This window comes from Corvus hawaiiensis, chromosome Z (genome assembly GCF_020740725.1).
Source record: "Corvus hawaiiensis isolate bCorHaw1 chromosome Z, bCorHaw1.pri.cur, whole genome shotgun sequence".
Classification (NCBI taxonomy): domain Eukaryota; kingdom Metazoa; phylum Chordata; class Aves; order Passeriformes; family Corvidae; genus Corvus; species Corvus hawaiiensis.
This window is the reverse complement of record NC_063255.1, coordinates 35,763,659-35,791,014: the sequence shown is the minus strand read 5'-3', so window position 1 is coordinate 35,791,014 and position 27,356 is coordinate 35,763,659. Positions and strand designations below refer to the sequence as shown.

Genomic DNA, 27,356 nt, shown 5'->3' with positions numbered 1-27,356 from the left:
CTTGGGACTCTGTAGTTATAGCCATGCAACCACTTTTTTTTTTTTTTTTTTTAAAGAAGGTGCTTCAGTGTATTGAGTAACAGGTTCATTTCAAAGGTGAATTGCAGTACAGTTGTGCAAAAGTTGGAAGGCCAACAAAAGCAGGGCTGAAGTGTGTGCTCTCTCTGTGTAATGTGTGCTTTCATGGAGGCAGACAGAAGTAAGTAACCTGGCACGTTTGGTGAGGAAAAGAACCCTTGTAGTCTTTCCTCCAAAAGCGCCCAAAGATGTCTGTCTCAAGTGCTGATCTGTACCAGGCCCGGTCAGAGCAGAGCTGTCCAAGTCTGCTTTAAGGCATGCTTTTCCCCAGAACGTGACCACCGGAGTCCTGGGTGGTTGTCACCGATGCATGCCTGCCTTTATTCCGTGCTTTCGCTCCTGTGGGACAGAGGCGGCTGCACCTGCCGGCAGGGCGGCTCCGATGGGGCCGAGCCCCAGCCGCTGCCCGGGCTGCTTTCCCCGAGTACGGGCCCTCCGGCCGCGGCGGGTGCGGGCCCTCCGGCCGCGGCCATTCGCGCACCGCCCCGGGCGCGCGGACGGAGCGGGGCCGTGGCGTCATCGCGCGCGCCCTGCGCCGGGCCGGCGGCGGGAGCGGGGCCGCGCCCCCCGCGCCATGTCGGCCGAGAGGCGGCCGCGCTCGGGCCGCGGCGGCGAGGTAAGGGCGGCAGCACCACCCGCAGTCCCCTGCCCTCTTCCCGGCTCTTCTCGGCGCGGAGTCGCTCGCCGGGAGCCGCCTGGGGCGGGAGATGCGGGTGGATCTCCTCGGCTCGCGCCGAGCTGCCGCTCCCCGCCCCGGGGGCCGCTCACTAGCCCGGGCCGAGCGCGCCGGCTGCCCATACACTTCCCCGGGCAGGGTAGCTCCCACTGCGCCTTGGGTCAGCCTTTGGTTCAGGACAGGGAGAGGAGTCCTTCTGGAAGGTCAAAACCGGGGGGGGAGGGGTCGCTCAGGTTGGAGCAGAGCGAGGCGCTTTCTACCACTTGGGGTGGGGAACTCTAGACATTTCTGCCAGTGAGCTCAAGTGTGGAAACATCTCTTCATTTAGAGTGGAGGGTCTCCTGGAAGGACAGGTAGACATCCCAGGCATTCTAAGGCTGGGTGCCCAGATTCTAACCAGTTGCAGTAGTGGACCTATTACCTGGTTCGGGGATGTTAGTGATCAACCTACGGTCACAGTTGCTTCCTGCGTGTTTTGATGACCTGGCGGTAAATAGTTCGAGTCTCATTTCATTCAATATATACATATCCAGTTTAAGTCGATGGTAATTCAGAACAAATGGAAAACTTGTCTTAATAAATTTGTGTTGTGCTAGAAGCAACAAGGCTATTAAATGAAGTGTTCCATTTCAGGCGGACTGCCTTAAAATACAGATGTGCACAAAGACATTATTGTTACATACTTTCAGAGTTTGGTTAACAGAAATGCTAGTATATTTTTGAGTTTTAGCTTGTACTGTTCAAATGCGAAGTAAGAATTTGTATATTTGCATTTACTGCATCTTGTTTTAAGCAAGCCTTTGTCCTTTATATAGCTTACCTTTGTGAGTGTTTCATGATAAATGAGGCTATTTAATAACTTTCCAGAGCAGTCACATATTTTTTTGAGTTCCTTGGTTTTGTTTTCATCTTATTTCTCCATTTCCTTTTGGTGAGCTTTATTGTTTTGCATGTTTTATTAGAAGAGAGCAAACTAACACTTTCCAATGACAGTTAAGCTCACAAGTCTGAGTATTTTTCACTTAATAACATTAATCTCCAAATGCATGTAGCCAAAAAACGTTTTGTTTCTCAGGGCATCAAGTTGTCAGCAGAGGTCAAACCATTTGTTCCAAAACACGCGGCGGTAACTGTGGCATGGTCAGAACCCTCAGAAGCATGTGTCTTTCCTAGGTATTTAACTACATGCTACCGATTTGTTCAGGAACCATCTTTGGATAAGTATGTATATTTTCTGAATCTTATTTCTTGGGGGATTTAACCTTCTGGTTTTGAACAGTGAGTAGTCTTACGAAGCGAGGTTCAGTACATTATTAGTCCAACTGTAGAAATGCTTCTGCATTATCTTCATGATTTAGTTTTTTACATTTATGTTCTCTGGGCATATACCGGGTACCTTGTCTTTTGCTCACAAGGGCCTGTACTGTTTCAGAGCATTAATGTGGATTTGGTGGTCTGTAATGATTGGTCTGGTTTTTGTGTGTTTTGGAAGGAGCTGAATCCAGTCCTTGGATAAAAGTTGTGTTATGACCGGGCTGAGGTAGATGTAGTTGTACACGAGCAAAAAGATTCTTCAAGAAGGTTTCTCATCCTGTAAATATATGATATATGGGGCCTCTCCTGGATCTCCTCTCCACAACCTGTGCATCCTCAGAAAGGCAGTTTTACTGAAAATGCTACAGGTTTCTGAAAGTTTTGGTGTTTTTCTATTAGAGCCCAAGAACAGTATTCGTGGTAGACTTACAAAAGTATTTTTTTAACCCAGAGCAAACTAGAAGAAAGCCTGTATAATAGGATAGGAAGTAACTGAGTCTTGTAAGAATCTGATGATGTTACATAATTCTCTCATTGCTTCTCAGGACCCTAAGCATTGGATTAATTATACAATTACTGCAAAGTTGTTGGTGTTTCCTTAAAAATTCAGAACATTAGTGAACAAAATCATTGTAGGCCTTCTTTTTATCCTGCAGGGAATCTCAGTATTTTCAACCTATTTTCATTTGTACTAGAAATTTAATGTTGAGGTGAGTATGGCCTGTTCTATGCGTTAGAGAAAGGCCACAGCATTAGCATTAAATCAATTACTATGAAAAAAACCCCAACACAGACAACAGTAGTCTCCTAATGAGTGTTTTGCCTTGTTGTGAGACATAGTTATATTTTTGAGTCTCATTTGGTATATTTCTACTTCGTGTGTAAACTGATTATAAGCATCGTTTTGACTACATTCTATCAGAATTGCAACGGGCAGTATGAAGTGTGTTATCTGAAGTCTTTTGTACTGATGGGAAACTTTCTGTGTCATTATCCACACAAAATTCTGAGGTTGGCAGCTTCGTGGTGAACAGCTTTAAAACCTGAGTGTAACTTCTTGAAGCTGAGAAATTTCTATTCTCCCTAATGAAATCTAGACTCTCTAAATATATATTTTCTGGACAAAGTGTAGAAGGAAATTGAAAGGGAATTTTTGAGCATACATTTGAAGGAAAGAGGCGTGCCCCAGACATGTTGTGTATTCATAAATTGTGATGGTTACATGGAGGTCAGTTAATTATTATTATTTTGTAATTCTACATTGTATTTCATACATGTTTCACACTCCATAGATTGTTATACTCCTACTTTGTTACTGTCATTTTAAGACAGGTTTTAATGTTTGCTTTTTTGCAGTCAAATATGCGATGCATGTCATGTCCTTACGCTGTGCTTTTAGTTTGTTTCACAAGAAAAAGCTTACTGAAAATAAGCATGAAGAATCTTGGTAACCTTAAACAGGCATGAGAACTATAACTGCAAAGCAGACTAGTTTTGACACCTGGAAATGGATAACATCTGTGTTTTAAGATATTTACTTAATTACACGTTCTCCCAAACCAAAATTAATTGTTTTTGAAGAAGTCTGTAGCAGTGAGTAAATACTTAACTGAAATAACATGGAATAGTTTTCTTTTGAAATAGAGCTTTCTTGTCAAACGAATTCTTTAGACAAGGAATATGTTTGTCTAGGCAACAAGTAGACTTGCCCCAGGATGACTTTCATTTCTTTCTCAATATCCATCACTTAGTGTTCTGGGAGATCCTGCCTTCCGTGAATACTCCAGCTGCTCTTACTCACCTGATGTTGTTGCAAATGTGTATCCAGGAGCTGGCTCACAATATCAGTCTAACAACTCAACACACTATAATGGTTCAGGAATAGTCAGCGAATCTGCTGAGCAAACATGTCTGGTCAGACAAGAAAGTAAGAGCCTTTCAAAGGTGAGCAAATCTGTGTTTTTTTAAAAATTAATATTAAATTCTTACTTTAAATCAGTCTTTGTAAATGTTTGGTTCATACTTTTAAAGTGAATCATCATTCTTTCTTGTAGAGGTCATGAATGGTATTTAAAGAGGATAGTAGTATAGTGTGCCCAACTTCAGAATACTAAAAAGTTCATGTAATTCTACGCTTCAAATTAATACAGTTTTTCAAGCAGCATTTTTGGAACATGAGGGGAAATATTTTTTTTTTCCTCAGAAAGCAGCATCTAAGGTGGGGGGTCAGGGGGGAAAGGCCATTCATTTGTGAGCTGTGCTTTCTTTCCTCACTCTTTGGGCATGGGGGGAAGGGAAAAGGGCTTTCTTTAAGCCCAGTGGCAGCTTCCATGAACCTTACTTAAGAGAGACCTGTGTAATCATCTGTTTGACTGGTAAGTGATAAGACCACTTCTGTTGTTGAAGGATTTCCAAGACTGGCTACAGGTTGAAGACAATCCACAAGAATGGAGGAACTTGTGTTGCCGTGGAGAGGGAGGAAAGGTTCATGTTAGAAATGTACTCTTTTTCAGTCAAAAGTAAAACAGATGTTCAGTAAACACCTTCAGTCATTTGTGTGTGTGTCTGTTCGGAGATAAATTTCCTGAAACTTGCAAAATATTTTCAAAAAAAAAATAGACAAACCTTTCAAAATATAAAAAGGAAAAAACCCTAATGTATTACAAACTAATTTCCCTCCATGGTTAGACATTGTGCCTCTTAAATTTGTTGTGTTTAGTGTTGTTGTTTCCAGTAGTTGCATCTAATCTGTTCTGCAGTCACATCCTTCTGGTGGACCTCACTATCTAGGCAGAGACTTGGTAATTTCACTGTGGTCAAGCTTCTGTAGAGGAGTTGTAAGACTAGGTCGTAAGCATGCATTACTAGACATAACATAACAAAGTCTAGACACCTAAAATTACTCGTTTTCTTGCTGAGAGGAGGATTAAGCACTGAATCTGTCTGGGGAGAGGATGAGCTCAGCATTAGCACAGGTGATGTAATATGAAGAAACTTAGTTAAGCGTCTGGGGGGAGTTCTGTGATCTTTGTAGGGGCTTGGTCTGAGCTTTGTACTGTTTTACAGGTTTTTTGTCATTTTTCCCTGGCGTGTTTTTTTGTGAACTTCAGAGAAGTGATTCATCTTTGTAGCTTTGCATTAATTTGATTATGTCTCCTAACGCTTCAACAATTTACCTTTGGAGATCAAATAGTGCCTTGTCCTGCCACCTAAGTAAACAATTTTGCTGCCAAATGTACTTCGAATTTAGTCCAACATCCTATAATCAGAGTTAAGCCATTCGTTTATGTTGGTATAGTATAGTTTGCATAGATGCAAACCTGGCGCTTATTCCTAGCTCACTGATCCCTAAGTCCAGCTCTGCCAAACCTTGTTTCGTGGAAGAATCATAAGATTTCCACAGCTGTGCAGTCAGTATGTGTGAATGTGTGTTCTTTACAGGGATCATGTAGGTGTGTCTTCTCTAACTTCTTTGCTCCAAGTTTTTTGGATGTTGTGACATTGTCTTACACAGTTTTGTACTTGATGTGTGATTTAGTTAAAAGATTACATGCTTTTAAGATTTTGGCTCTGCTCTAAAAGAAATTTTGTTTTAGAAAATCAGACTGGATGATAATACCAAACAATTTCAAATTATTGGAAATGCTCTGATGAATGAGATCTTAAAAGTGCAGTTGTCTAGAAGCATATGTATATATCCATCTTATTTGAGCTATAATATATGCTAAAAATGGCACAGGTAACAAGGTAGATGAAATTAAATGGCACATCTCTAAATGGCTGTTCGTAGTTTTATTGGTTACTTGTGGTTATGGTATACTAACTATTTGTGTTGTATTAACTTGATGGTCAAACTCCAGATGCAGAGGTGGTTAACTGTAACTCATGGCAAACTTGCTGGCTTTACAAAATTTAAGTAAAACCAACTAAATATGTTGCAAATACTTGCAGCAGAGGAGATCAAAAGAAGGGGAGAAAAAACTGGACAAGAAAAGGCATGATGGAGGTGAATCTTCGGTCAGAATTGTGAACAGGACTTCATTCCAGACATCTACATGCAGCAGAGATTCTGTGAAGCCAGGTACAAACATGTTGTTTGGTTATAAGTACATGGAATAGATGTAGAATGGTTGTCTGTGCAATACACTGTAGTTTGTGACTATGTTTCTAAGTATAGAACAGTTAAGGAAAAAGATACTTGTTCTGTGTGACTCTTTTGAGAGGGAATGGTGACCTGTCTTTTCCTGATTGAACAAATTCACATCGACTGATACAAAAAATTTCTAAAACAAGCATCTGAAATTTATAGTTGCTTGTTGAGTCAGTGTTGTGTATGCATGTTGATTATAATTGCTAGGTTTTTTTATTTAATATGAGCTGTGCATAGCAACAGTCCTCAGTGATGATTACTGTAGTTATGTAAACTAGTGTACCATAAAACGTACCTAGAAATAATCACAAGCAAATTTAATTTCTTAGACTTTACGTGCTTTATTTAGACAGGTTCAATAAAACTACAAACAAGAAGTCAACTGAAACTCCAAAACCAGAGTCTCGTCCTGTACCCACATTTGAAGCTAGCATTCTGGATTTCCACAAGTCACAGAGTTTGGGAAGCAGTGAGATACTGAATGTACGCCATAAAAGTACACCAGTAAGTTTGGTGGAAAGTAACACTGTCCTTAGTCAACCTCACATGTCTCTTCTGCTGAACACTGAGGTTAGCCTGTGCTAACCCGTGTTGCAGAACTCCTAGGAATAAAACTTGTCAAAAGTACAGGCATTTCTGAATGCAAGTATTTTGCATTCAGTATGGCAGTTTACGACCTATGTAAGTACCTTGCAAGCAAGGAGGTTCAGAGCTAGAGGTTTCAGGGCTCTTCTAGGCAGTGTTGTCAGTGCTTGCTGTCTCTTACCCTTTCTTACTGTTCTTTCCTTGTCTGTGCTGGCCATAGATAGAGGAAAGCCAGGTTCCACTAGAACATAGATATGTACTGATGTGGTCTGTATTGCCTATAGAGACCACATATGTTCCTGTACTTTCTTAGCAGCTTACTGTTTTCTTTTTCACCTGGAAATAATAGTAAGTAGTCACTTATTCAATAGTTTCAACACATTAAAAAAAAAACAAAGTGTGGTGTTGTACTTAATTGCTTTATGCTAAATGTTAAAATAAGAAACTGAATTCCAGAAGGAGAAAAAAATTGTTGAGCGTTATTCTTTATTTCCTTGGTTCCCTGTTTGTTAGTAAATAAAACACTGAAGTGTTCAGCAGTATGTCCTGTATATTGAATCAAAGTTTTCAGTAGTGATTAATGATTAATAATTCTGAAGGATCCAGACAGAATAATATTTCTGATGCTTCTGAGTGGAAGACTGTCTGTAATGAAAAAAGACCTTTCTGCTAACTCTTGAGTTTCATTTTTCATTACTTGTTTGAGTTTGATGATGGAATTTGTTTTTAGCATACATGAAACATCAAAATATTTTCTTGTCTATTGTTAGATCCTTGTTTTGATGCTTTTTTAAAATATAAGGCATAATCTTGCTTGTACACCAGTGAAGAGACACCTGCTCAAATTTTGTATTACTGTAGGTCTGAAATAATGGTTCTGCTAAGACAAGCAATAAAAAGGCTAAAAGGGTCCCTATGCCTTTATCTGTAGATGGGTTGAGGATTTTTTGGTTTATGGTGGTTTTTTGTGTTTAGCTCTGTTTCGGTCAGTGATTCTAATCCTTTTATGATACCTGATCATCTGTTTTGCAGGAAGATACTTCTGCAATAAGCAAAGCTTCACCACAAGCTTCAGATGAAGCAAGAGCCAGTTTAATTCCCTCTTCATTTGATGATAGAGGTAAGTTCTCCAAAGAAAAATGATTTGCTTGCATTTTTAACTGCTTGTGTCTCATCAGTTTGGAAAACTAAAGTGTTCTGAGGAGCTGTTGATGTGTAAAGTAAAAAAAGGATTTAGGAGCAAGCTCATTATAAAAGAAAAAACCCTGAAAAAAATAATGCTGTATCACTTTCTTTCCGGTGAAATGACCACTTATCACTCATTCTGGCTCATATATGTCATCAGCTGGGATTGTAGAATTGAAGAATTATTGGACCATAACCCTAACACTGCCAAGTCCACAACTAAACCATGTCCTTAAGTGCCAAGCCTCCACACGTTTTAAATACCTCCAGGAATGGTGACTCAACTACTACTCTAGGCCGCCCTTTCTAGTGCTTGATAACCCTTTTGCTGAAGAAATTTTTCCTAATGTCCAGTCCAAAACTGCCTTGGTGGAACTTGAGGGCATTTCCCCTTGTCCTGTCTGTTGCTGCCTGGGAGAAGAGACTGACCCCCACCTGTCTAGACCCTTCTTTCAGGTGGTTGTGGAGAGTGATGAGGTCTCCCCTGAGCCTCCTTTTCTCCAGGCTAAGCAATCCCAGCTCGCTCAGCTGCTCCTCACAGGGCTTGTGTTCCAGACCCTTCCCCAGCTCCATTGCCCTTCTCTGGACACACTCCAGCACCACAGTGTCTTTCCTGTAGTGAGGGGCCTAGAACTGGACACAGGATTCGAGGAGTGGCCTCACCATTGCCAAGTACAGAGGGACAATCTCTGCCCTGGCCCTGCTGACCCCACTGTTGCTGATACAGGTCAGGATACCATTGGCCTTCTTGGCTACCTGGGCGCACTCTGGCTCAGTTCAGCTGCTGTTCACCAGCATCCCCAGGTTCTTTTCCACTGGGCAGTTTTCCTGCTGCTCTTCCCTAAGTCTGTAGCACTGCATGAGATTGTTGTGGCTGAAGGACAGAACCTATCATTTCACCTTGCTGAACCTCATGCAGTTGACTTCCGCCCATCAATCCAGCCTTGCCCGGATCCCTCTGCAGAGCCTTCCTACCCTCCAACATAAAACGCTCCTGCCCAGTGTGGTGTCACCTATGAATTTGCTACGGGTGCACTTGCTCCTCTTGTCCTGGTCATTGATACACAGGACTGGCCCCAATACTGATCACAGGAGAAAGTAAAGAAAACTGGCTCCAATATTGAGTCCCATTTTGTCATGTCATTGATGCTCAAGGGAGCATATTCCTGTAGTTGCCTCTCATGTTATTTCAGGTGAGGAAAGGAACATGTATTGGTTATTGGAAGTCTATTGAGTCATACCAGATGTTTACCATGAATAAATGAGAGACGTATATTTGGTCAGTCTTTATATGCAGATTTGTTTTGAATAGTTGGCACTCTAGAGTTTAGTATGTACCTAAAACTTCTTTTGTGTCATATTTTATTTCTTTTAAGAGAACTGTAATGCCAAAGCACCTCCCTTTTTTTGTGTTTGTTTTGGGAGTTTGGGTGGGGAAGAGGGGCTTTGGGGTTTTTTTTGTTTACCTGTTGTCTGACTGTGGGAATGAAGACCTTTTTTTTTAACTGCCACAAGCTATCACGTGGCTAGTTTCATGTGAAAACAGTTCTGTTCATCAGGACTCTGTCTTGGAGGCATCATATACGTTAAGATTGAACTAAGTGCCTCTCACTGGATTTCTGTGCATACACAGATATGCACCAGTCTGAACAGTTTGGTCCTTATCTTCCCAGTAACTTCAGTAAGGATTCAGAAAGGACAGGAGAATCTGCCGAAATGCCTTGAAGGACCTTCTAAAGATAAAGTTATTCCAGAAATTTTGAAGTCATGGTTTGGTGTTTTGAAGTTTGAAGTGGTTTGAAGTCTGGTAATGGTGTTTTTTTAGTTAAATACTATTATAAATTCTTGTCCCTGAGAAACAAATAACAGTTTCTGGTGGGTTGACTGTGGCAGCAGTCAGACTCCCACCCAGCTGTTCTCTGGCTCTCCCTCCTCAGCAGGACAGGAGGAGGAAATAAGATAAAGAAGCTTGTGAACAGAAATAAGGACAGGGAGATTGCTTGCTTGTCAGGCAAAACAGACTCAACTTGGTGAAGATTAATTTATTGACAGTTAAAAATAGGGTCTGATGGTGAGAAGCAAAAACAGAACTAAACCCACTTTCCTCCCACCCTCTCTTCTTCCTAATATCTCCTTCGTGCCCTGAGTGACACAGAGAAAGGCCACTCTGCCACTTCTTTCTCTGCAGGGTTGCAGGGGCACAGTTGCCTCCGCATGGTCTTCACAGGGGCTGCAGGAGAACCTCTGCTCTGGTGCCTGAGCACCTCCTCCCCCTCCTTCTTCACTGACCTTGGTGTCTGCTGGGCTGCTGCATTCAGGGTTTTTCTTACCATTGGCCTTCCAACTCCTGTACCTCATTCTGTCTAAACACAAGCACCACCAGCGTGGCTGATGGGCCCAGCTGGGGCTAGCAATGGGTCTGTGTTGGAGCTGGCTGGGGCTGGCCATGTCCATCTCCTCACAGCAGCTAATGCAGACTCCCCCTGCTACCGAAACTTTGCCATCTAAAACCATTACGCTATTTTATTGTTCAAGGGAAGTTTTTTCTTAAGAAAAATCTAGATTGTGTTCTATGTTTGCTTTGCGTTAGGAATATTTACAAAATTAATTATGTCTTTCTAAACACTGATACACCTCAATGGTACTAGGTGACGTTCTTGTACACTGAGGCACATTGAGAAGTATTTCAGCTGGTACATGTGTCTGTAGCACAGGGAAGGTTTTAGGAAATAAAAAGTACTGATGTGGCCTTGTGCATGAAAGCTGCATGACTGTTAGGAGAAATATTAAGGGAATTTTGTATATAAACATAGCAGAAGTTTCAGTATTTTGGAGAGGATCATGGGAGTATGGAGTTAGGGTGATACAGTACAGATCTCAAAATACTGTTTAATTGTGTTTATGTGTAGTGTGGGACAGTATACGGAGTAGTTACAATTCAGGAGGCTTGCTGGAGAAATGAAATGTGTGTTTTATTCCAGTCCTTCTTCAGAAAGAATATGGCTCTGCTTTACTTGCTAGGCCTTGATTAATTAATTACCAATGCTTTTCCTTTTGAGTATTTGAGGCATGTTTTTGAGACGTCTTTGTGTTTCCTTTTTTCCCAATGTCATTTCCCGAAGCACCTGCAGATGGCTCTGCTCAGCCACGTGTGTCTTGGGCCGTGGTACTTTCGCAGCCCCCAAAGAAAATTGTTTCATCACCAATATCTGAAGGTCTTTCCAGAGGCAAAGGGAAGCAGGAGAGTGAACCAAAGGTACTTCTCTGCTCTCACCTAATTTCTGTCACTGTGTTTGTGTCTCTTTGCTGGCATTTTTTCCCTGGGCTCTGTACAGTATCCACTTCTTTTAAGAGATAATGTAAAGTCAGCTTGTTCTTACTAGAATTTTTCTTGTAGTGGAAAAGAATCACAGGGTATCAAAAAGACAGTGCTACTCCAGGAATAAGAACTTTCAGCTCTGAGGCTGGATTTTTCTCAAATTCCTGACCCTCAGAATGAGACATGAAACATGGAAACTCTTGCTTTACTTGGCTGAATATTTCCTAATTAAATCCCAGTAGTCCCAATATATTCTGAAAACAATGCAGTATGCTGCAACTGAAGAATTCTTCCTGTAGCTATGAATTTCTAAGAGATATTGAATTTTCCTTGTCCACTTAATGTCCCAGCCTGGTTTGATTAAGATACCCTTTAGTAGTGTAAGGCTAGTCACTTGCATATATTTTGGTAGGTGATACTGAAAAAGATTAGTTTTTAAAGGTCATGCCTCGTGGTCTTTTTCAGCAGTCAGAAACAAAAAATAATGCGAGCGAAACTGAGCCTGAAGAAGGGTCAGAAAAGAAGAAAAAAAAGAAGAAAAAGAAGAAAAAACCCAAGTCACCCACTGATGTAGAAGGACCTCAAAGTGAATCTAATACAATACAGGAGCCACCAAAGATTGAGGTAAACTGAAGAAGTTTTTGTTGCTGTTCTTTTAAGTGTTATGAGTGTACTAGAAGACCAAATGCCAGCACAGCTTTGTAGAAATTTAAGTTCAAATCCTATTTGTAGACGATGTTGGTATAGTTTTATTTCAATTGAGATGTTTTCAGAGGTTGCTGGTAGGAAACTGTTGTACTTTTTAAATTACCACATATTTGTTGAGCACAATTTCCTAAATTAAAAATACTCTGTAGCAATTGTTGCTTGCGGAATATACTAGGTGCTACAGTGTGCCACAGTTTTAAAGATTGTGGCACCAGTATTACAATTCTAATTGTCTCACATATGGAAGCAATTTCTGTGTAACACAATTGACAATGCTTACATTTCTAGCTATAATTTCAGTGTCTTTCCAAATTCATGTAGCTGTTACAGGCATATTAGTACTTTGATACTTCTGTGTATCGGTATTCCAAAGGCATGAGCCTCTCCCATGTTAGAGGATTGTTTTCTGGTCTGTGGTTTGACAGTGCTTCACTGAAGGCCCAATATTGTACAGCATATGCATGTGTTGATTTACATGTTTGATCTAGCGAACATAATATTCAGTCTCCGAAATGACAGCATAAAGAAGCAGAACTTGTGTCTACATGGTTTCATTGTGTGGTTCCTTGTCCAGGAATGGCACAAGAAATTAGTATTAACAGACCTCTTTGTTAGAGAATTATGGGTAAAATCAAAGATCTGCTGGTTTTTTTCTTCAGAAGAGTATCCCCATTTTTGCTATATGCTACCACATGGTGCCTGACCTATGAATGGACATTGTCTAGACTGCAAGAGAATGGCAGAAGCCATGGAAAATAAGCAGAATGGTAATGCAACTATTGAAGTCAAAATCGGGAAAAAATTGCCTAGAATCATGGAACAAGACACACACATTGCACTGAAATCCATGATGTGGATGCAGCAGCTCTTGTGGCAGTGGGGGAAAGCTTTGTGACCCTCTTGGTTTGCTGGGAATGCTTGTGTCCTCATCAGCTTGAAAAATGGGTGAGATGCTTGTATGATGCTCTTGAAATAATAAACATGAAGAGATGATACACGTGGAGCTTCTGGGCACCCAGGAGGCTTCAGAAGGTTCTGCTTATGTGCAGCAGCTCAACAGAGCCATGTATTTGATTGCTCACTAGTTTTATACAGGTCAGACATTTATAGGCACTGCTAATAAGTATAAGTGGATACATCTGGAGAAAGCCAAGCCTGTATTTTCATATGCATTGGTAGGTCCTTACCTAGATGTTTTTCTTCAGTTAAATATTGAGGCTGCTATTGATAATCAGGTGAGTGCTAGTAGTACTGGTCAGACATGCAAATGGTGCTGGGAATTACTAGGAAAATAAAAAGGAAAATGGATTATGACAGTACAGAATTTCAGGGCATATCTGATATAAATGTAGTGTGGATTTTATTTTCTTACATTCCCCCCATTCCTTAAAAAACATACATATTTGAACTAAAAAAGATAGACAAAAGGCCCCAAAAATAATCAAAGGTATGAAGCAATTTCTGTGGGAGGCAAGACTGAACAAAATTAGGACTCTAAGTATGCAAAAGAGATGGCTAAATGGGAATATGACAATGTTAAGAAAATAAGAAGGAAATTATTTGACCTTTCTCCTAATTTTTGATGTTCTTACAGATGATAACTTACGAGCAAATACAGGGAGGTGTAACATCACACTGAGTGCTACATTTTAATTATTTGGTTTTCTACTGGATGTTTCAAATGCCAGAAATCTCTTTGCATTTCAGAAGCAATCAGACAGACTTACTTGACTCTTCTGGTTGAAGATGTCACTAAGCTGAAGAGAGTGTATTTGTGAAATACTTTTTCACTTCCTTGCAGTTGCTTTTTGGCTTATTTGTGAGCTTCTTTAAAATTATTTCATTGGTTAAAGTCTGTCAGTCCTTGTGCTACAGCTCCCTAGCTTGGGGTGTTTAAATGAAGCCTTTCAGGCTGGAAAAAGTCTTGGTGTGTTCAGTAGTACTGTATCACAGCTAAAAAGGCCTCTCAGGAAGTGGGAAGAGAAACAAAAACCTAGTTGGTGGATTGGGATCGTTATGATGGAGACAGTGGATATAGGGTGACCAGAATAGAGCAGACTTCAGCCTGTCTGCACTTGATTAATCCAGATTCTGCATATGTATCTTCTGCTAATAAAACTTACTTTTGTATGTAAGCCATAATAATTTGAGTAATTCCTGTGTTTATTTCTGTACTCTAGTACATACTGCCTGTTTTGTTCTTCACCACTCACGTAATTAAGGCAGAGTTGCACAGCTGGAGACTGTACTGGAAGAAGAGGGAAGTTGTTTGCAAGGCTTTTAAATTATTTGAAAAACACTCCTTTAGGAGTTGTTTACCTCTAATTATTTCTATCAGCTGACAGCCATAACCAGCTGCTGTTGGAAGCACCTCTGTTACAAGCTGTTTCAGCCCTGAATAAGCTGCTGCATAGAAGACTTAACCATTGTAATATTTGTCATAGCTGGTGGCACTACCCTTGGCTTCTGGATTTTTGTACAGTGAAACAAATTATGATGAATGTTTGATAAGCAGGGAGAAAATCGTTGGGAGTGTAGGAAAAACAGTTTTGAAAATACGGATTGTTCTTATGAAATCATCTGGTTTATTTGTTTAGGATGTTGAGGAGTTTCCTCATCTGGCAGCTGCTTCTGAGAGGAGAAACAGAGTAGGACCTCAGAAACCGTCGTTTACTTCTGCAGTCAGAAAGCAGTCTGAAGTAAGTAATCCTGCGACACTGTGTGAGTCAAATGTCAGTTACGAATCCAAGTTGTTTGTGTTTTTTGGGGGTTTTTTTACATGACTGAAATAAATCCTAAGAATTAATTTAGAAATGCATTCAATATGCGAATGAATCCTAAGCATAAATCACAATGATTGGACATATGATTGTTTTGTCAAAGCAAGTAGCATAAATAATAATGGTAACATTCCAGATTTCAGTTGCTTTGAAATTCGTTTTGCTGCTAAAAATTTTGGTACTTGGTTTTATTTCCCTGTGAATTTTAGTGGTTTAAAAAAATCCCAAAACACAAGAAAACAAAATCATTGTTTGCTTTGTTTGAGGCAATAAATAGCTTTGACAAGGAAGAGCGAGTAGCAAAAGGCACAGCAATTGCTTAAAAAAGATTTATTATAACAAAAGGTGCTCTACAGACATGCAACTCAGATGAAAGCAACCCCTTACCTTTGTAGACGTAAGTGGGATATAACCCCTCAAAGCTTACATAAACTGTAGAGACATGTGATTATTAGGCTATTCATATGCCTGTAACAAGTATTTGAAAATGAAGCTGCCTTGCTAGTTTTTTCTTCCAAATCTGAAAAAAAAACCCCATGAATGTGATTAAATAGTATGGCAGCCAATAAATGGTCGCTCTTCTAGAAGGCCACATCGGGTCTTCCCAGAGCCTTCTGTTTTCCAGGCTGAACAACCCCAAGTCTCCATATTTTATCATAAGAGAGGTGTTCCAGCCCTCTGACCATTTCTCTGGCCCTCCTCTGGACCTGCTGTAGCATGTCCATATATTTCCAGGTAGGGACACACAAGAGCAGAGTAGAGGTAGAGAATCACTCCTCTCAATTGGTGGGCCACGCTTCTTTATACACAGCCCAGGACACGTTTGAGTCTCTGGGCTGTGAGTGCCCATGGCTGGGTCATGTCCAGCCTCTCACTTGCCAGCACCCCAGATCCTTCTCAGCAGAGCTGCTCTCCATCTGTTCATCCCCCAGCCTGTGCTCATACTGGGAGTTGCCCTGACCCAAGTGCATCACCTTGCACTTGGCCTTGCTGAACTTAATGAGTTTCACACAGGCACACCCCTCAAACCTGTCAGGAATGCCATCCATCATTCTGAATGGCATCCCTTTCCTAAAGTGTACTTCTTGGCTTGGTGTCATTCACAGACTTGCTGAAGGTGCACTCAGTTTGAATTTAATAGCATCTTCACCCTTTTCCGTGTGTCTGTTTTGAAATATTTTTTCTTCCTTCCTGTCACCTTTCATCTTTAAAATTCAAAGATCCATCTCTCCGAAGAACCTTGTGATAGTTGGTCTCCCTCTCTGGATGAAACTCCCAGGGTGGATGGACTGTCAGGGAAACAAGTTTCATCTTCTGTATCAGAAAGAAAGAAAACTCAGGTAAATGAATTCGTGTTTGAAGAGAAATTCACAACTCAGAATGACAAAGGCAGTGAGCCTATTTAAATATAAAACTAAGTCCATTCTCATCTTGGATTCTGTATTTATACTTTGAGATAAGGGATATGGTCCTCTTGATTAGAAGCAATCAGTAGTAGTAATTGCTAGCCCCCAGGATATGATGCAGCGTTTAGGGAAAACCACAAACTTTTCATTAATATCTGTGGATTTCAGATAACCAGGAATTTTTCTTTCACCTGTTTTACTTGGTCATGGCATACATCCAGTCCAAACTGTTTGTCATAAGGAGCTGGGAACCTCCTAAAAGTGGTTCTAACAGAACAAGGAGGTAAGGAGATCCCTTTATCTTGGGGCAAGGAGGAGGAATACAGAGCGAGGTCAGGAGGTAGTTTCGTGTTGGTAAGTAGGTTCTGGCACAGCTCTGATGCAAAGTGGGATTCTATTTGAAGACTGAGGAGGTCATGTTCTGTAACCCTGTTGTAAGAGAAATTACAATGAATTGATTCTCCCAGATAAGACTTCTGGAAGTGCAAAATCTGGCAGTCATTTCCTTAGCATGTTTTGCTGTGGTAGTTTGTCTGTTAATAGTCTTAGCCACACTATTCATTTATAGTCTATTCATATTCTGCCTCATTAAATATGGATCATGGCTTTTGCCTTCTCTTCAAAGCAGAGAGAAAGATGAGTGCTTATGAGGAGATGGTGCAAGATGATGACCTCTCTTTTTAGTGAGACATTGGAGATAATGATTTATGTGCCTTGCAGTCACATACCCTGGAAGAATCACCGTAGTTTTTTTATACTTCTAATAAAACTTTAAATTCTGATAAGCCTTTTATCTCATTCAAAAATAGATGGCAGTCTGACCAAAGTGGGACCCTGACATAAAAGCCTTCCTTTATTGAAGACTTTATATTTTTATGCTTTGTTGCAGTAGCTTTTTAAAAAGTTACCTGAACTGTTCCTGATATTTTTATATTTTTGACATTAAAGTTGATGTTTATTTGAAGATCATCGAGTGACATTAAAGATCAGAAGTATTGTGGATAAAGATGTTAAAAGATGTATTACACCATAAAAAATAACAGTCTTTACGTTCTGAAGTGGAGGGCATTACTAATTGGTTCTGAACTGTTCAGGAAACATCCAGGAGCAGTGGTAAGAAGAGTCAAATTCCTGTGCAGTTGGATTTGGGTGGCATGCTTGCAGTCTTGGAGCAGAAGCAGCAAACAGAGAAGTCAAAACAGTCTCCTAAACCTGTGGTATTTTCAGGTATTGGTTACTATGAAGTTTCTTTTCTTTCACCTTAAGCTATTTTTAAGTATTCAGACATTAAATGTAGTCGGATTTCTGAGCTGTGATGATCTCTATGCAGGCAAGAGCACAGTTCACCAGATACAGGAGAAAGTGAAGGTTCTTGAAAAATTTAAAAAGCATGGCAGTCTGAATTGTTTGATGGAAGACTTGTGGAAAGAAATATCTTAAGGACACTGATTTGTAAAAGAGTGCCTTGTATAAATATGAGGCATGATTGAAATGTTGCTTTGACAGAAATACCAATGTTTGTGGAGGTTTTTGCTCTGCCTTAAGTATGTGTGTTATTGTTCTGATCTGAAGAGGCAGGCAGGGGCTACACAGTAAAAAAGGCTTTCTTAATCTCTTCTGATGCTGAAAATCATAGAGCTGTGACTTGATTGAAAACGCTCCTTTTTAAGCACAGAGTTACATGAGAGTCAGGCAGCCTAAGCCAAGGGATGAGTTCTGACATACCTCTTAATTGTGAAATAATTGATGTTAACAAAACGCTAGGTTTTGTTAATGGAGAGCATCTTTCAGTCCTTTTGGATGTATAACCAGGATGCAGAAAAAAATAGCTCAGTGCCTTTCTCATTATAGGTCAAAGTTTAATCTTGATTATGCTAGTGTAGTATATTTTGCAGAAGGAACTGTGATATTTGCTAGCATTCAATGATGGTAAAATTTCTCTTATTTCAGCAAAGATTTTTTTTTAGAAATTATTTCAGACAGAGATCTAATCACAAGAGGTTTCATCTCACAATAATTAATGTGATAGCTGAGATTTTAAATATGAAGCTCAAGATTACCAAGCACCGATGAGATTTTTCCTTCACTAAGCTGAGAGAAACTGTAAGATGCTTTTTTAAAATACTTTTTTTTTCATTTGATCTCTCTTTTTTTCATTTGAGTCAATCAGACTTAATGCTGCAGAGGCACTAATAACCAGTTTTGTTTCTACAAAATTACACAGTACACGTATTGATGAGTAGGTGATGGGCCACAAAGGTGTGGGTAAAAATACCTCTTTCTAATCCTAAGTTTCCTGTGCCTGAATCTGCTGCAGAAGAGCAATTGATATGGCATGTTTGTATCCTGGAAGCATAAAGACATATGTTACCTTAGCTTTGTAAGTTTTTGATGTTCAGTGTACCCATTAAATTGGTGTGTGCCAAAGTACAACTGTAGGTTGTGAAGTGGCATTGTGCTGGCCTCTGTTACCAGAAGAGGACAGTGAACAAGAACAGAAAGGAGTGTGACCACAGACAGTTGTTTTTATTCCACTTACTACTTCACATGATAAATAATACTGGTAAAGTCATCAAGTTTAGGAGCATGAAAACTGTGAACTTGAAATGGTGATGTACACATGAAGGAAATTTGTGTCTGCAGGGTGTATGCTTATTTATTGCTTCAAATCCAGCTTCAGTTTTTGTAGCCACGTGTGCTGCATAATGTTCTTGGCAGTGTGTTGTCAGTTTGCCTTTGATACACAGAGCCAAAAAAGAAACATTAGGTGTAGCAGTTTTGTGACGTAAACTGTTTATAGTAAGAGTACTGCATGTGGTGTGGGAGGATCTGCATATAAATACTGTGGAAGCAGTAAATGAAGATGGCTTAAGACAAGCCTGCCGGAATATTTGAGTGTATTTAGGGGAGAGAGGTTGCCTGAGTCACAGAGGTGTCAAGCTGGTTCCACTGATACTTAGTCATCCTCTCTATTGACTTGCTAATGTGAACTGCTTTATATTGCAGGTAACTGAAGTTTGACAAAGTGCTCTACAGGATGCAGCAGTTCCTACTGATAGTGAGGGAGAGTAGTTTTTTGCTATGAGGTCATGGTGTGGAAGATCCAGGTTTAATAATTTGTCCACTCATTTAAAGCTTCTGTGCTCTAAACCCCCTGAAAAAATGCAAGTAAAGTAGACATCTTCAGCGAGCTTTTCAGGTTAAGCAAAAGAGACCTAGCTGTAGCTTTGCATTACTCATTACCAATTTGCAAATGAATTTCATCCAGCTTCACTAAGGTGTAACAAAAGGTGGGCGTCAGTGCTCAAGTTTATTTACAGCAAGTAAATCTAAAATCTGTAATACTGCTACTCAGTATTTATCTTAACACAGTACAGAATCTGTGGAGGAAGAAATGCCACCACCATGAAACACAGAAATTCCTGAAAGTTTACCAAGCCAGCATGGCATGGTGTTGAAGGTATCTTGGACTGCAGTGTTTGGTGAAATTCTGCTTTTGAGACACAAAAAATCTGCTTGTGATTCCAGGGGTATAATAGAAGTAGAGGACGCAGCAGTCTTTTGTGAGTCTTTTTAAAATAACAGTGTTTAATGACACAGGATTGCCTGTAAATATTCTTAATAGTAACACAACACAAATTTAATATATGTATACCAGTCTTAAACTTGAAATTGGATTCTAGTTTAGGTATTCACTAGGTATTTCATCGGTATATTTAGGTGTATCATAGTTGTCTGATGCAGACTTCTTCTTAAATCTCAGTTGGCGGTGCCATACCATTGCTTTCTAAAGACCCTGCTACAGCCACAAGAAGTCACCGTTTAAACCAAGGAAAGATGCCTCATAATCCCTTGGATTCCAGTGCTCCTTTGGTAAAGAAAGGGAAACAGAGAGAAGTACCTAAAGCAAAGAGACCAACACCTCTTAAAAAGGTCCTCGGGTATTTTTTACCTTAATAGTAAAACCATAGGGTAATCTATTTTCTGTGAGTCTGTTAAGCCCCCTCATATGGAGATTTGCAACTCAGTGTCCACTGGTCTGAATTAAATTTTAGCTTTGCTTGGTTTCAAAGACGGGATGGGTAGAAGAGGGTAGTCTTGCTAAATGGCATATACAAATTCCTCAAAAATATACTTTCTTCCTTGAATCAATTGATAGCTGAAAAAGTGCCACTACAAAAGTGTCCACACATCAGTGGTACAGGGGGACATGCAAAGAAACATTACTTGCCTTGGCAAAGATGACTTTATTTGCAGGAGTGGGGGGAATGGATCAAACAGAGGTAGTATTTAATGTTTCTGTGCTCTTCCAAGCCAGAACTCCAGCTGATTCTGCAGCAACAGGTGTTAGGTCCAACTGGTGATTTCTGTTGTATCTTCCCTCTTTGCCCATTCATGTTGCTTCCTGTCATGTCTTCTATACAGAGGATTTTTTTAACTGTAGTTTTGCCCTTGTAGTTTATCCCTAGTAAATATTTTCTCCACCCATGCCCTGGTAATCAAGGTAAAAGTCCTTTTCTATGTAAATTTAGGAATTATCTTTCCTTCTTTTTATGTGCAAATAGAAAAGGTTGTAAACTTCAGATGCTAGTGCTGAACCTCTTTATGAATGGTCTGTATGTACATATGTGGTAAGAGTAATGCTTTGTTATCTGTATGACATCAAATTGATTTGATTTTGATCTGTATTTTTAGATTATTCTGAAAGAAAGAGAACAAAGAAAACAACAACACCTGTTAGAACAGAAAGCAGCACCAAAAGATGAAGATAACATTTGTCAGACAGCTGGAAATGTTACTGAAGACGAAACACTTCTACAGGATAGTCGCGCAGGTATCTTTCGAGAGAAGCTGTAATATACAGTATGTAGCTGAAAATTTGAGCACATTTAGTACTTTAGAAAATAGGTACTAAATACTGCCAAATGAAAGCTGTGACCTCAGAATTTTCTGAGAATCATCTCAGGCTTATCTTGCCTGTAAAGTGGGCCAAAGCTGCAAGTCAGTGCAGTTGAGTAATAGGGATTCTGATTACTGTTCCACACTTCTATGCCTGTTGGTTTTATGGTATGTTGTAATGACAGTTCCCACACACCTCTGGCAATTAATGAGGTTTGAGATGAGAAAAAAACCCTATGAGATAAAAAAAAAGTTAGACCTGTTTCCCTACTACCGCAGACTGTTGCAATACGAAAATTGTGACTCTTCCATGCTTGACAGCTTAATCTTCTCACAATGGTTTTTGGTCTGTTTTTTCATTGAAATACCTTGATTTCCATGATAGCTGTTCCAGTAACACACGTTGCTGAAGGGTTTCCAGAGAACACAGGGATCAAGGAATCTGAAGAAGGTTCTGTGACTTCAAAGCAGCTAACTACCACTCTTCCAAAAATCCACAGCAGGAATTTTAGAGAGTAAGTATTGATTGTATTGATGTCTCATTTTGCACAATGCCACCAATACGGCATTTTTCGAACAAGGTAATTCAGTTGCATTCTCTGCAAAACTAACTGGAGTTTAGACTGAAGACTCTAAATTATTTTCTTTCAGTCTTTCTGTAAGCCGACACACAAAGGAGTTAGAAACTTTGTGTGTTTTGTGATTCTCACTTGAAAATGCATGTTTGTTGAAGGAAAAAGCAGTCAAACTCATTAGAGGGTAAGGGAGGAAAAGAAGCTGCTATTAAAATAATAGGTACTTTATTTTAAATAATGCGGTAACAGCTTAAATAAGGTGTGCTACTTTATTTCATAATAATATTTTTAGTTGTAGTTTGCTTTTCTACTGCCAAACCAAATGGCAAAGATGGAAAGAAACCAGATGACATTTTCATGTTGGGGCTGGGCAAAGAAATAAAGGGGATATTTATCAATTATTATGTGCAGTTTCAATTAAACATTTAAGGTGATGTGTATACACATTTCTTTATAAAGAAGAAGTAGTCATTACTATATATGAAGAGGTCAGAGATCCACTCATGACAGCTTAAAGCAGTTTCTTGAGGAAAGCAGTGTTTTAATTTTTTAACTCAGTCTTACTTATTACAGGATGTAGAGCGTTCAGCAAAGCTTAGATTATTTTTTTTAGGTTAGGTTTTTTAGTGTTTCAGTAGATCTGTCTTCAAGACTTAGTGAAATCAGTAGGAAATATTAAGTAAATACTCTTGTAACCTGAAGAAAATTTGGAAATAATTGTATCTCTAAGATCCAGGATAGATGTTGTGATCTCTTGTCATTATCTTACGTGAATTTGCCAATTGGCATCCTTCTGTTAACAGTGCAGTTGATATATCTTTAGTTTTTCTCTTTGATACCCTTCCTCACTGAAAAATTCTTTGTGTAAAATGTGGGGTGGGCTGAAATAATTTGTAACTCTGATCTTCCCAGAGAGTACTAGAAGGATGAAGTGCATCGTTTTATATCCTTTCCTTACGAACAACACAAAGCCATAGTCAGATAAATGAAATAGGATGACAGACATGAACATATGGAGGAGGAATCTGATCCTGTTTTCCATGTTTGTTACACACAGCCTTGAACTTACAGAAATAAGTGATAATTTTGTACTTTGGTTGCTGTACTTGGATTTATATACATCAAAATAAATGCCCTCAGAAAAATGCTTCAGTAGAAAAAGATACACACATACTTATCTATTGGGATAAAATATATATATATGTGTGTATATATGTATATATATAAATAGGTTTATTGTATATATGTATTTTTAATATAGTTTGATTGAGGAGCCAGGTAACACAAGGGACAAAACTTCCTCCTCTTAAGGTCTCAGACACTGAAAAAACATCCCAAGTAAATTTTTATATAACAAGTGTGTTTGGATTGGAAACAGAAAAAAGTACAAAGACATAGAATAGAATTTAAAATGTATATTTAATGTTTTACTCATTTAAATGTTACGTATTTGTAATTTTAGTCAATTTAACATTTGATTGCTCCTTTCTTCCAGTTACTGCAGCCAGGTCCTTAGTAAAGAAGTTGACAGTTGTGTGACAGATCTCTTAAAAGAACTGGTTCGTTTCCAAGATCGCTTGTATCAGAAAGACCCAGTAAAGGCCAAGATAAAACGCAGGCTTGTTATGGGTCTTAGAGAAGTTCTGAAACATCTGAAGCTGAAAAAACTGAAGTGTGTCATCATCTCTCCTAACTGTGAAAAGATTCAGTCAAAGGGTAAATAAGTTCTTAACAAAAAAAATACCAGTTCAATAAAAGAAATGGAAAAGGTTCAATATACTGACAGCAATATTATTGTTGGAGGAATTTATATGAGTATCCTCTGAAATCCAGCCATATAAAGTTGCCTTCTGTGTTCAGATTGTTTACTGCTGTGCAGCTAACTGTGAGCTGAGTCAAGACTATCTTGGGTCTTGGGGTGGGGGAAGTTACCTGAGATTAGGGTCTCTTTAGTCACTGATTTGCAGTGCTGCCCTACAAAAAATTGCACTGAGACAATCCAAAGGCTGCTGATGCCAGCTCTGCTATCACAAGGAGTCCCACTGTATCAGTCTCTTTTAGGACATGGAGTGACAATAAGTCACTAGTCATAGTTTCCTAAAAGTTGTCATTATTTGCATTAATTTATTGTCATTATTGTAATTATTGTCATTTAAATAATTCCTTAGCAGCTGGGTCTTTTTTGATACTAGATTAGACTGTACTACGTATATAGTAAAACATGGAATAGTAGTAGTCTAAAATTAATGCTAACTAAGAATTAAGAAAAAAAATGTCAGGGTCTCCTTTAAAAATGGATATTCAGTGCTACTGTTGTGATCCCTGGTTTTTTTCCTATAAAATGTAGTTTCAGAAAGCACCCATAATTTTGGGATTTTGCCATGTTTTAACAGTATGGTTCTTTAGCTCCAGTCAGCCTGATCGTATTGTCTGCTCCAGGTGGGCTGGACGAGACTCTACACAACATTATCGACTGTGCCTGTGAGCAGAATATCCCATTTGTTTTTGCCCTTAATCGTAAGGCCCTGGGCCGCTGTGTGAACAAAGCAGTGCCTGTGAGTGTGGTGGGAATTTTCAGTTATGATGGGGCTCAGGTAAGCTGAAATAAGTCACTTCATGTTTTTGTTCAGCTTCATTTTTTACCTGGAAGAGGAGATAAAAATACTGAGATATTTGAAGGGTTTTTTGTTCGTTTTGCTTTTGCAGACTTAGACTGTTCATCACAGGTCATACACATAGCTTATATGAAAAACGGATTTTAGAAAAAAACAGGCAGCACTGTTTTAAAAAAATTACTTTTGCTGTCTCTTCCTGACATCCTCTTCATCTTTATCTCCCTCAGGTTTTTTTTTCAAGAGAACAAGTGTTTTTATAAATGCTAATAAATGCTGTGTTCTTCATGTCTTCATGCATACTAAGCTGCTCAACTTTTATATATGAACCTACACATTCTGAATAAGGAATATTCATTAGATTTTCAAGGAGACATTAAAACTTGCTGTATGATTTAAACTCTAATATTTTATATTGCCGTAGGACCATTTTCATAGAATGGTACAGCTGACAACAGAGGCCAGGAAGGCCTACAAAGATATGATAGCAGCTTTAGAGGAAGAAGCTAAAGCAGGACTAGGAGAAACCCAACCCAGCATCTTACATGAATCTGAAAAAAGTGGCTTGTTAGAAACTTGTAAAACATCTTCCAGGGACTCAGATGAGGATGTTCCGAATTACAGTAAGTATTTACTGACTTGTTTTTTGTTCCATTTTCATACATAGTGCTCATCAATTCTGTGATTTTCAATGAAACAAATGATACCTGCACTAGTCATTAGTAAGGAAGGGGGAAATTCTTGGGGTTTTTTTTATAAATTGGAGGTCAGGTTTTGCTGAGAAAGTGTTCAAGAAAGTTCCTTTCTGAAATTCACCAGTGGTGAGCAGTACTCATTGCTTTGCTGAAGAGAGTTTAACAGAGCTCCTAATTACATTTCTGTTTGTTTAAAAAATCCTCTTAAGATTAATTGTAGATGTCCATACTTTGTGACTGTGGTAGACTTGGCTTTTGTAATGAAGCCTCTTTGTGATCCATCTTCCTGTCCACAAGCACTCGCTCCTAGAAACATTTTCCTCCAGGTCTGTTTTTAAGTCAACAGACAATACAATGTATTGCAGATACTACTCAAAACTTCTTTGAAAATCTTGAAAACTTACAGGTTTTTTTAAAGCTGGAACCACCTTCAGAGTTAGCCTTGCTTGTGTAGGGTGTTGGACACAAGGACGTCAGTAGACCCCATCACTCCTAAGCTATTCTTTTGTGTGTCATCTGATGCTGCGTAATGTAAATGCCAATGTGCCTGTGTGTCAGCTTATCTCGGCACTTACTTTGAAGGGGAAGTAAACAATCAGGTTTGGCTTTTCATTTTAAGTTTTACCTCAAGTATTATATGGTAATATGTTGATTTTCGTTTTTTCTTTGTTTTCTTGTTTGTTTGTTTGTTTGTTTTTCAATATTCCCTAGTTAAAGTCTGGAAGAGAAAACTTGAGGAAGAATATAACCCATATGCACTGGAATTGGAAAAGAGTGCAACTGCTGACATGGCGATACTGAATTTGGAAGACCATCAGTAAATCCAGATCCAGCTCTATTGGGCTTTTTTTTTTTTTTTCTGTAAGATCCCTAGGAAAAAGGTAGAAAAATAACATAATCTAAAGAAATACCTGAAGTTAGCTAAGTAAACTGTTCAGAATCCCTTTAAGCAAAATATACACTGGAGCATGTGAGGCACTGGTTAATTTTTATGTTCTGTGTGTTTGATTACTATAGCAGATGACACTACCAAATTGTCATAGCCCCAAACCATTTGAATTGGCTTGAACTTTAATGCTTTTATGGACTAGCATTGATGTCTTGGGATAGAATATACCAAAAGAATCTGATAGAAAAATAATTTTCTTTGGGAAGAGATTCCTCGAGCCAGAAGGGGCTAAAGGAGAGTTGCCCTTAATCTGCAACTCCAGTATAAAAAACTTCAGCTGTTGTTTGATTGTGGGTTTGTTCTTAGTTTTTTCTTATAAATAAGCCTGCTCAGAAGGGCAGGCTGCTATCAGTGTCACTTTATTCTAGTCAGCAAGAAATTAATTTGGAGCAGGTAGCTTGATTTAAACTAATTAAGGAAGGCCATGATGACAAAGTTCCTAGTTAGCTCTTCTGTGTTGTTCTTTGGGGATCATACATCAGGTGTGAAGGAGATAGCACAGACTACAAGGGTCTGAAATTCCTGAACTGAATGTGCTCTGTTTAGACTTTTTATAAATTTCATGTTTCTTTTGCTACTTAGAGTAGTTTATCGTACATCCTGCTTTGAAGTTAGAGGATATTGCAGGACAGCAAATGTGCCAGCCTGCTATCTGTACCTTCTCCGTGCTGAGACTCCTCATTCCTTCAGTTTGGGGTTGTGTTGGTATGTACATCTAGGAGTTTTTGAGCAATCTCAGTTTGTATCTAAAGAGAAAAGATTTATATCTTACAAGAAATGAAGTTTGTATCCTAGAGGAAATAAAATGCTAAAACCAAAATGTGCTTATAGTAGTGGTGGAGCACCTTAGTGGGAATGGCCTGTATCAGTACTGGTTTTTGAGGACAAGCCTAAAGAAGGTAACTGGAGGGATGCACATGTAACTTGTTTCAGCTTTTCTAAAAGGTGATACAGGTGCCAGGTGCTGCTCAGCACCTCTGAGGTATGTCTGCAAGCGCTTCACCATACTGAACATTTGTAGTGCAATACTTTGGAAAATAGCTGCCTTGTGATGATAGAAGTGATTTTAAAAACTTTAAATAATTTTGAAATGCAAACACTTTTGTAGAATATGAATTGTATAAAATCTGTTACAATATATTGATTCTATAAAGAATGGTTGTGATTTAAGTAAACTTGTCTTGTGGGAATTTAGTGATACTTGAAATGTCAGTTTTGGGAAAGAACATTGAGAAGGGGAGCCGGCCTTATGCTGAAATGCACAGTTGGTCACTAGTTATGATGATGATCTTTTTGTATTAGTTCCTTCTAATCTTAAATGGAAATTGGGGGTGAAAGGTCCCAGTGACAAAACATGCTTTTGGCCAGCATACGCCCTTGATCCAAAGGTAAGTTGTGATTTATTCATTTGGACCTGTGCCATTC

The 27,356-nt window shown here is 39.2% G+C and overlaps 1 protein-coding gene across 3 annotated transcripts; it reads left to right on the top strand.

Moving 5' to 3' along the window:
• The first annotated feature begins 620 nt into the window (after positions 1-620).
• SECISBP2 (SECIS binding protein 2) lies at positions 621-27,106 on the top strand. Of its 3 annotated transcripts, none has more exons than XM_048291444.1 (18): positions 621-694; positions 1,830-1,927; positions 3,820-4,012; positions 6,020-6,149; positions 6,568-6,722; positions 7,836-7,923; positions 11,111-11,244; positions 11,773-11,931; positions 14,613-14,714; positions 16,016-16,135; positions 17,296-17,428; positions 19,965-20,134; positions 20,897-21,035; positions 21,486-21,615; positions 23,171-23,391; positions 24,115-24,269; positions 24,712-24,910; positions 25,694-27,106. In XM_048291444.1, exons 1-18 carry the CDS (start codon positions 653-655, stop codon positions 25,801-25,803), a joined length of 2,478 nt encoding a protein of 825 aa, XP_048147401.1. In that variant the 5' UTR covers positions 621-652; the 3' UTR covers positions 25,804-27,106. The 3 variants fall into 3 exon arrangements, with proteins under 3 accessions (XP_048147401.1, XP_048147400.1, XP_048147399.1); XM_048291443.1 differs by having other exon boundaries at positions 1,830-1,975; positions 6,023-6,149; XM_048291442.1 differs by having other exon boundaries at positions 1,830-1,975.
• Positions 27,107-27,356: the final 250 nt, after the last annotated feature.

What these genes read in the sequence shown, in the direction of transcription:
- SECISBP2 (XM_048291442.1), top strand. Translation starts at nt 653, where the DNA reads ATGTCGGCCGAGAGGCGGCCGCGCTCGGGCCGCGGCGGCGAG. An exon ending in CAGAAAGAAAGAAAACTCAG is followed by an intron (nt 16,136 to 17,295) that starts GTAAATGAATTC and finishes TGAACTGTTCAG; the next exon opens with GAAACATCCAGGAGCAGTGG. An exon ending in TGAGGATGTTCCGAATTACA is followed by an intron (nt 24,911 to 25,693) that starts GTAAGTATTTAC and finishes AATATTCCCTAG; the next exon opens with TTAAAGTCTGGAAGAGAAAA.